The sequence below is a fragment of the Falco cherrug genome, chromosome 12, assembly GCF_023634085.1.
Source record: "Falco cherrug isolate bFalChe1 chromosome 12, bFalChe1.pri, whole genome shotgun sequence".
NCBI classification, from domain to species: domain Eukaryota; kingdom Metazoa; phylum Chordata; class Aves; order Falconiformes; family Falconidae; genus Falco; species Falco cherrug.
Genome location: NC_073708.1, coordinates 19,022,480 through 19,032,911, shown reverse-complemented (window position 1 = coordinate 19,032,911; position 10,432 = coordinate 19,022,480). Strand labels below are relative to the sequence as shown.

Sequence of the window (10,432 nt, the reverse complement as noted above, 5' to 3'; positions counted from 1 at the left end):
AATAAAAGGATGGCATGAAACAGTATTAAATGCATATGCTTTCAGTTTCAAAACAAGAGGCAAAAACTACACAGTGCACAGTACAACTGACACTTTATTCCTTTGTGATGGGGATATATAGTATTGAAACTGCAAGAGCCACAAAAGAAAAATAATCAAAGTGCAAACCTCTATTAGAACAGATGATGGAATGTATTGATGATTTTGGCACAAAAACTGTGGAACTATATATACTGCAACAAGATTTTAAGTTTAATGAAATGTAACACTTCTGTGTTCAGTAGTCATATTTGTGCACTGCAGAACGATACAATGTAGAACAGTGACTAACACGATTCACATGCAACTCTATACAGTTACTCCATAGGTCCAGTTAAAACTTTTCTGAAAATACATGTGAGATCCAATGATACTTTGTTCACTATCACTTAACAAATACCAATCTTTAAGCAGTCTTATCTTTTCTGCTTCCTTATTGACAAAAGCAAAAATAAGAGAAACAGTTATTTTCCTCAAATGGTTCCATGTGAATGCTTATGTTTTCTAGCAAAGTAATTTGGCTCTGACTTCACTGATATAATGTATAAGAGGCTGAATGAAATCAAAAGTTCTTTTTTTTCCCATATTTCATCCCCAATTTGCTGTGAACAAACAGCATTCTGTGCACTGACTTTTTGTTTTTAAAACTGGACATAATGTTGCCTATGACATGGAAATCACAAAAAAAAAATTTATAAAAAAATCAGAGTATAGCTTCAAAAAGTGGCATCTATTTAAGACCAAAAAGGAGTGTATTAGCATGGAAAACACAAAAATGCAGATATGGAAGAATTCAAGTTTATCTTGTAAGGTACATCATGCATTCACATTTTCATTGCAGAGAGAGACACTGTATTCACATTCTGGTGAAGCAAGAAACCCACATACCACAGCTCTCCCTAAACTCTTAGCTAAGGTAACATCCATGAAAGATCTGTAACGTCCATTGTAGCTCTTTCATTTGAATGGAGCTAAACTGCTCAAAGGAAAAAAAAAAACCCCAAACCCAAACAACCTTTGATGAGTAATTCAAGCCCCATTGCTGAGCTATTAACCACAAGAACTTCTGCCCTGCCCTGCTGTGTCATATAGCCCAACAGTTGTTATCAAGGGTTTTATGTGGGGAGCTATTAGTGTTCAGTGTCTCATCTCCTTTTTTGGTTTGGGATTTTATTATTTATATTAATCAAGGATGATGATTTATATCGGGCATCTGAGAAATGTTCTGGTGACAAGATGTACAGGATGCCCATTAGATGCATATGTATCACAGCAGAAATGTCCTCCCACCTGAATTCTGTTTGGGCAACAGCAAAAATAGCAAACAGCAAGAACAAGAAGCATTTGGCATGGTTTTCGTTCTTAGTACCATACTCTGCGAATGCACAAACTGAAGTGCTCTTAATGTTTTTGCTTTATAATGCCAAAATAAAGAATCAGGCTAAAGGCGGAGAGGTGAGGGCAATCCCACTAACCAGTTTAGGTAACTTTTGGCATCAGGCTAAGATGTAATTTGAAGTGTCTATGTTAGGAGGCTGTCATACCTACCAAGACCAACAGAGAGGAAGCAGGTGTGATTTAGAGCACCTAAATTCTGTGCCTGAAGTTAGACAGTTTGAATACAACTTGAAATCATCACCTGAGGGAATTCAGGTCCCTCAGCCACTCCCTTGCTCTTTCTGTATAGCAAAATGTAGCCTTGAAGCCAAGGAAATCTAAATGGTAATAGGCAAAAGACCAACCTCTGTCAATGCGGATGTTTCTCAGCTCCAAGATCCCAATTCCCCCTCCTTGGGTCTCCAAGGGAATGCACTGTCACCTATACTATGGCTTTCAGAGACACAAGATACCAACAATGTCCACCACAAATGTTTCTCTTTTCTGGAGTAACTCTAAAGGAGAGGAGTCACCTGTGTCACTCTGTGGATCTATAGCTCCTGTTGGGAGTCATCCTTCCCTCTCAAAAGAAGTTGCTCTGAGCCAAAGCGGACCCCTCGGTTTCTCCTCCCTCCTGGCAACTACTGAGGGAGGGAGTGAGTTTAGGATAGTTCAGTCTGGGTTGGGGTGCTTTGGAGTGAACAGCAAAGAGGGAGGGATACAGAAAAAGAAGACTCAAGTAAGAGAACTGAGGCAACAGAAGGCAAAATCACTTAGGGTTAGAAAAGTGCTCGTCATGCCATAAACTAGAAATGAGAGTCTGAGGAAGAGACACACAGATGAGAGGTGAGTAGAGGGTGGAAGAGAAAAAACCGAACCACAACAGAACACTTCAGAGAGAAACTGAACAGGAATCCCACAGCCTAACACTGTCCTAGTGTCGCTGGATGCTCTGGCTCCCTAGCAAGAGGAGGGAAAAGAGACTGAAGGACATGGATGGGGGCCAGGCCCCAGGAGGTGCTCGGACAGGTTGGGGAAGATTCTGTTCTGGCTTTGTCTGACAGCTCCCATAGCTGCACAGGTTTCTAACAGCACAGCTTGCCTCTAGAAGGTCATAGTTAAATACTGCAGGGTCACTTTTTGGCACAAAATCTTTGTTTAATGTCAAGTCATTATGTCATTTTAAAACGCAAGATGCCTTATCAGGTATTTAAAAAGCACCAAGGGAAGGTAGAAGAAGAGATTCCCCACTGCAATGTTTACATCCTCAGAGCCTGATCACCTGGGTCAGTCTTAAATGATAATGCACGGGAACGGAGGAGACAGAGGGGAAACATCAGGACAGCTCTTTGGGACAGCACAGAGTCATAAAACCAGCACTTTCCGTTTGGCTGACTCCAGACGTCCTTTGGGACATGCTCTCTTTTCACATACATTATATTGGCTCATCATTGTTCTCTCCCTTGTGATAGCTCATGTCATCACAACATACAGTGTGCCCACAAAGCATCAGGTGCATTCTGGTAGCTGCCGGGAGGTTTTCTCCTCATCAGCCACTGACTCGAAGCGAGAGATATGCTGAGGAGTACCTACGGATGTGAGTACCTATGTTTCCTCCCTTATGATTGCACAAAAAAGCACGCAAGTTTCCAAAGGATATCCAAGTGTGCGCTTGGTTAATATTGTTTGCTTTCCTGCAGACCACATTGCCTGAGCTTCCTACTGTACTTTAGCAACATGTCACAAGTGGTTCAGGAAAGGTGGAGGAGATGTCTAGGAAGTTGACAACATGTTCAGACTATTTGTCAGTCTCCAGAGAGTTCCCACTACTGCCTCTGTTTGGGAATTTCTCCATCCTTAGTTTACAAACGATTTAACAAGAAGCATGTGAATACAATGGTGTATGCTTCGCTTTACTGTGGTGAGAAAAAGTATGACTCAGTGGGTAAACATGCTGTGGAATTTGCTACAAAAATTATATTTGTTTTAACTGAATACCACAGAAAATATTCATGCAATTAAAAAAAAATAAGATGGTTATTGTTCCAAGGAAAACTACCCCAAAGGCAGATAAAGTACAAATGCCAATCTTTCAGGAAAAAATAGCTTCCCTTATTCATGAGCCTAATCTAGGAATAGCTGTCCTTCAACTCCTATCACCCTTTTCTTTTGAATTTTGCTAGTAAGTGGCCTCCAAAAGAGGAGAAAACAGAAAGGAAAGAGAGAAATAAATTTAGAAACTAAACAAAGAGAATTAACACAACCCCTCGCCCTGTATTTTAGATTACTTTTGTAGGTTTAACTTCTCCAAAAGCACTTCAGTCTTCCATTTTTGTGGTCCAGGTGCTCCCTGGGAGCTGGACTTCTTTAAAAACTCCTCTTCTGTTCTCACCAAATTGAAAGTCATGGCATTAGCAGCAATCTGGGACCTGAACTTGCAGGATGTCTCTTGTGTGGCTGCACTACTCTCTCTCTTTTTCTATCATTCAAGTCTCCCAGGCAGACACTGCCCTTGAATGCTCCTGTCAGAGGAAGCTTTTTCCTAAGTTGCTACCTGGTGCCTGAAACTGATTCCAGCCACAACTCTGCCCAGCAGCAGCAACGTGATACGGCCAAGACAGTGAGCACAGTCCACTGCCCACCATTCCAGCTAGTGTACAGAAAGTTTCCCTACCACACAAGATACCAAACTGATGAGTCCATTGAGCTTTCTTCAGTCACCCCAAAACCTTGCATCACTGAAAATAAAGAGGACCGAGGAAGGAAAAAAAGATGCAGAGCAAGGAAGCAAGAGAAAAAAAGACAGGAGAAGGGAACAGCGTAAAGACAACAGAGGTGCTTGAAATGTTGAGAATTAGCTGGTTTTCATAAAATTTTCACACAGATATGTTAAATCACTAAAGTTAGGGGTTAGCCATTATAATTGTCTTCTGCTAGCCCATGGAACTAACAGACTTCAGAGTTATGTGCCCCCCAACAAACCGTACACCCACCTTAAATACCATCTGCAAGGACATAATAAAAATACACAAAGCAAAAAATTTGTAAACAAGGGTTAGTAGCACAGTGGTACAGTAGATTGTCAATAAAAACAATAAAAGTGTGGATACAGATTCGTCTACCTTGTATGTAACATTATTGCCAGTTACAAGGGAGGGACTCTGTAAACTCATAATACTGCAGTTTTGTTAATAAGCACAGAGCAACAGGTGAGTGACCCGTCTACTTTCTCCAGTTCCGTGTTGGCTATAGGGATCAGCATGTGGTCCTTCAGTTTTTCAAATACCTGTTAAGGAATGAAAACAGAACAGAAATCATGGCACTTTATGTCTCCCTTTTCCCCCTCTTCTCTAAGTATTTACAGAATGAGCAGGCATGGGTTAAGCCATCTCGTCGTTTGCAATCAACACCGACAACTACAGTGTACATGGCTTTCCAGCTATGGGATTCACACACGTCAATTCTGCAGCACGGGGACCGGTTGCTACATCCATTTACACAGAAGAAGCACCAGGGGCACAAGAGACAAAGTAATTAGATTAGCGGAGACAAAGACAGAGCCCAGGCCTCCCGTATTTTGCCATCTGATATTTCCATGATGGAAATACAACAGCCCATTCTGGAAAGCACCTGGTTTCAATTCCCACCAACTTCCCGACCAGGTTGGGACACCGGGGGTCTCCCTGCCACCCTCAGCACAGCTCTCACCTTTGCACTCTCTGGGTACTCCTCGGGGGCTCGGTGCAGCAGGACGTGGCCTTTGCTGGGAATGTTTAAGTAGATGCAGTTTGCCGCAGCATCGTCGGGCACTGTCAGCTTGTCGTAGCGGTGGTCGCTCATCTGTTGCATGGTCTGCCAGGAGACAAAGCACAGCTACTTAGACCAAACACATTAGCAGCCCCAAACAAATGGGAGAACAGAGCTTTTAAAAAATACCTAACTGTGATTGCCAAGTCAGCCAAGGGCCATTTTGCTATGCAGCAAGTAAGGAGATCTCTTTTCATCTCTGCCCTTCGAGGAAGAATCTACAAACCCTAACTGAAATGAGCAGTAGAAAACCTTTGTGAAATGGCTCCTGCAAGCAGCAGGATTAAGCAGAGCACTCAGTAAGCATCCTCCGTGGGGTCTTTTCCTCAAGGAATGCACATTGAGTATGCAAAAACTCCTGCTCACATTGATGGAAACTATAGGTGCTCAGCACCTTCAAAAAAAAGCAGCCATCATTCAATATTTATAAAATGAGCCTGAATTAACACAAACAGGACAGGAACAGTTCACAGCTTGGATATAAGCCCAATCCTAATTCTTTTCAAGAACCTCCTTTCTGCTTTCCAAGCAGTTACTCTTTCACTAAGCACCTGTGCCGAGGAGCGAGGAGGCACGTCTGCGCTAATCCTCGTTCCCAAGGGGACAACACAATAACCTCCTCAGAACAGCAGAGCTAGTGGGTTTCAGAGGTTTGGTTTATAAATATAGGGCTCATACACAAATTTGGATCCTGGCTGGAATTTCAGAGGCAGAGACTCTCAGCACATGAGAAGCATGAGATCCCGTGGTTTGGATCAGACTCAACTTTTTAATAAGGATGGGAAAAGCCTGGAGACGAGATGCTCGACTCCCCATTGTACTGTTCCAGCTTTACATCAGCTTCACTCTGACAAAGACCAAGAATAACACAGAAGTGAACGAAGTTCAACGTCAAAAACTTTGGTCCCTCCAAAACCCTAAGCAAACGCAAGTGTTTTGGTTTCTTTCTCTCTCTCTCTCATAGCCCTGCTATGTTCCCACATACATTGCAAACAGAAAGAAAAGGCTTATTTTCAGTTTCAAAACACTCACACTAGTATTGCCTTAAAAATAAACAGGTATTCTGTTAACCATTTTTTTCAACTGAATTCCCTTCTCAGGGAACCCCCACCGATTTACATCGCATAGCAGAGAGCAGGCTTTAATTTCAGGCACAGTTAAAGCTGATTGTTAAATTATTTGCAAATTCATTCATTTGTACTACTACTCATTCATAAAGAAAAATACTATATACAACTGAACTACAATGAGGATCTCCAACATATTTGGAAGCAACAAAGCAATTCATGCTTGCACACACCTACAGCAAGTAATTCTTTCATAGGTCTGGATACATTTTTTATGTTGTAGCCTGAGTCATCCACATCCCGCGGAGAACATGAAACTCACAACAAAGAATGCCATGCATTCTTGAGAAGTGTTATCAGATTGCCACTTCTTGTTTCTTCAGAAGTTATGAAACTTTCCCGAGTTCCCAAGGTCAAATTTACCTCCATAAAAGGTTAATATTTTTCTGGGGAAAAATCCTTGCACCTTTACTTCACCGGATGTATTTTTGTTACTGTGCTTACCATGGTTGGCTTTCCTATTTTTAGTTTTGTTTCTTATGTTGCCAAGAGGTATTTTCTATTATGCTTTCCTCGATACTGCAGACATCTAGCAGCAGGTGACACGGCTGCACCAGTGCAACTTCGTCCTGGTAAGCAGAGCCAACAGACACGTCCCTCTACCGGCAGCTTCTCTTTTCTTCCCTGCATAATCTTTTTAAGTCTCGAATAAGGAAACCTATTTATTAAATCTGCACTAAAACATGCGTATCAGTAAAGGAAAAGCCACCATGCCTGAATTTCACTCAGCTCCCACAGAGTTATGCTTTCTCCAGTCCTTCTTGGAAACAGAATCCCGATACTGTAGGGTTTCTTTAGGAACACCTCATCAGAAACATATCGTGAATCACTGTGAAACACTTCCATACAAAATTACAAATGAACTCTTAAGCAGAAGGGTACACATGTAACTCCCGTTCATTTGCCTCTGCAAAATGGTGAAGCGAGAACAGCAGCCACAAGCAAAAATGAAGAACAAGCGGCAGGGCTCCGGCTGTGCCTCAGGAGCCAGCTTCGGGGAGCCTGGGAGATGATGGCAAGGGCACATTAGGAGGATTGTTTTCAAGATTAAAAAGCACAGAAGTGATGGCTGAACTAATTCAGAAACAAATGGGAAAAAAGGGGAGAAGTGAGATGAAGCAGCATGGGAGTTTTGAGTACACAGCTGCACCAGTGGGAACAGGATCTCAGAGAGCTTGAACACCACCACAAGACAGCATTTATTAGTAACTGGAGGTTTCACTCTCTTCCTCAGCTCTTAAAATAAGAAGGAAATCGTATTTGCAAGCTTTCATTGCTGTTACAACTATGCCTGCGTGTTGAAGTACAGTTTCAAAAACTACTTTCTTCAGAGAGTGCCTAGGCAGTACCAGCCCCGACCTGCCCCACAGGGAGGCTCTGGATGCAGCAGCAATGCACCACACGATGCAATCAGGTTATTTTAAAGACCTGTGGGTTTTTCTATATTTCTATTATGTAAAGTCATTCAGCACATGTGCCTGGCCAGATGGGACTCCAGGGCAAAGAAGGAGATAAAAAGCAAGGTCTTTTGATTGTATTTTCCACCAGATACACCCCAAAACCATTTTTTTTTTTTTTTTTTTGGAAATCACAAGTTTACAAAGACTATGGGGCTCACACAATGTATCTGCGGAGGGGCTGGCTTTCTGCCCACAAACATTGTATGACCAGCTACGTTAAGAGCCAGGCATTTCCCACATGCTTAGTTTTTCTGGGAATTTTCTTCAGCCTGAAGAGGGTAATTTTCATAGCGCATTCTCTCAGCCCTTAGTCATGCTTTCCTTATGTTGAAGTCATTCACATAGCCTAAAATGCCTTTTCTATACTTTTTTTACAGTGTGTCCTCAGACAACTGAGGTAATGGATAAGCTAAATAATCCTAAATATGAAGCAGCATTATGCATGAAGGAAAAATGCATACGCATTTAGGGCCTATTATCACTGACAGAGTTAAGATGACCACATGCACTTTTAAAACAGGCCAAGCCTAGTTACAAATTTTCCCCCTCCATGCAGAAGGCCCCAGTCTGAGCCACGCTGCCATCTGGGACCCACTCGCATCCAGACTCCTGTGGGGCAGACAGCGACCAAACCCACCACACCTGCAACATGCCCTTCTATCTCCAACACAAGCAAAACCAAACATACAGCGAATGCTCCTCTTGCTAACACGGCAATGAACGCTGCACTTAAAGATGCCTGTGTCATGTTGATGGAGAAGCAAGAAGCGCAGATATTCAAGGTCTGATTTTGGTTTTGATGAGCCCCTGCACCCCCGACCCCCAACATCTCAAAGAAATACCAAACTTAAGCCCAAGAAAATGCACCTAACCCTACACACATGGGATCATTCCCCCACCAGATTTCAGCCATCCTTTCCTAAATCCTTCAAGTCACAGTATTCTTAAAAGAAAAACATTCACTTAAAACTATTTAAGGTATTTTTTCCATCCCATTTATCTCCCTTCTTTACAAGCATGTTAAAAGTTTGGCCTGTTTTACACTGATGCTTAAGTAATGTTTGACCTGGGGTACAGAGCAAATTGGAATATTTTAATCCAAGAGATCTAAAGTTGTGAGAGAGGATTAAACTACATCAAGATTTTTTCCTACGATGATGAAAATTAAGTATTGCTGTGTGGCAGGGCAACTAACACCGATGAGAAGAATACCTCAGCAATATGCAGCCACATCCCACCAGGCTGGCCGAGAGTTTGGAAGGACAGCACGTTTCTCTTCTGCTTGAAGGAAGGACCACTTGTCCAGGAATGTCAAGCTTATGCCCTTATACACTTAAGGCAAAAGATGAGGACAGGTACCTGCCCAGTACATTTCCATATGGAGGGAGGACCGAGAAAGATAAATTGTTGCATGCTACCTGGAAAATATTGCCGATTACCAAACCTGCCAATTTTCAATGCTTGCAGAACCTGGAAGAGCTGCTTTTTTAGTGCTGTGTGATGGGGGTTTCCAGCCCCATGTGAGAGGTGACGATATCCCACTTCTGGATCCTAAGACAGGCACTACAGGCTATCGAGATTTGGTGTGTGGTTCCTCGGAACCTCAACTTATCAGCTGTCACACAGAGCAATACCAGCTACAGCACTGCCCGAGGAGTCTGCCCAGTTTACTTTTGAAGCTGTAGCAAGGTAGCTTCAGAGTTCAGACAGAAACTGTGTGAGGAAGCATTGCTTTTCCTATCTTTTCTGAACTTGCCATTTGCCTTTAGAGCTTCCCTGATCCTTGCACCAGAAGAGACTGCAAACAATTGATCCCCGGTTGCCTTTTCCACATCATTCCTGATTTTATAGGCACCTGTGATCCCACCTTTATTGTCTCTTTCTCAGGTTACAATTGTATTTTGCTGAGTTTACCTCTTAGGCAAGCTATTCCAGGTATCTGTCCATCCTTACTGCACTTTTTAAAGTCTTTTCAGCTTGACTCTACCTTTTTTGGAATGAAGGGATTGTGCACGCAAAGTGCACACAACAGCCAACATCTCATTCACTGCTTTATTGCCCTGTCTCTATTAAGTTCCTTCCTTGCTTCTTCATATTTGGAGAAACAGTCGGCACTGGAGAGAGAAAGCAGCAGCCTTAGGGTTCAACGCAACAAGTGCAGAACAAAGTGGGGCTGGCGAGCTATGCCACGGTGCCACGCGTCTGGGTTACAGGGACTCAGCCTGCCGTGCAAACCACGCTACTCAACAGCTTCTCAGAGTTTACTTGAAATGCAACAGTGCCAACAGTGCCCACAAACAGCTAGCCAGGCTGATCAGAGGGGACAGGAAAACAGAGCTGGAAAAGCCAGCTATCTTGCTTTTTTTTGATCTGAATGTCAAGATCCATCAGGAGCGTGACCTGACCCCTGAAATACAGACAAACAGGAGAGACAACAGCGGGGCAGACTCAGTACGCCGGGGACAAGACAGCCACTCTGGGCAGCATAAATCACAGCGAAATGATCTCGATGGATGCAAGCTGCATTTGAGATCTATTTGAAACAGCAATGCCCCAGTCTGCATGGTCAATATGCCAAATTTCTTAGCCCGTATACAGCTAGAATGTTACTTTAATTTCCAC

The 10,432-nt window shown here is 42.8% G+C and overlaps 1 protein-coding gene across 2 annotated transcripts in view; it reads right to left on the bottom strand.

The window, feature by feature from the left end:
- The window catches only part of DDAH1 (dimethylarginine dimethylaminohydrolase 1), a 64,587-nt gene that overhangs the window by 3,468 nt on the left and 50,687 nt on the right, over nt 1-10,432 (bottom strand). The window contains exons 5-6 of one of the 2 annotated variants that reach the window (XM_055725005.1): nt 5,125-5,268; nt 4,539-4,702 (exon numbers count right to left, since the gene is read on the bottom strand). In XM_055725005.1, coding sequence (XP_055580980.1) covers nt 4,586-4,702; nt 5,125-5,268 — 261 coding nt within the window. In that variant the 3' untranslated portion in view covers nt 4,539-4,585. Of the gene's footprint in view, nt 1-76; nt 4,703-5,124; nt 5,269-10,432 lie in introns of those variants that run through there. The other variant, XM_055725004.1, reaches the window with a different exon arrangement.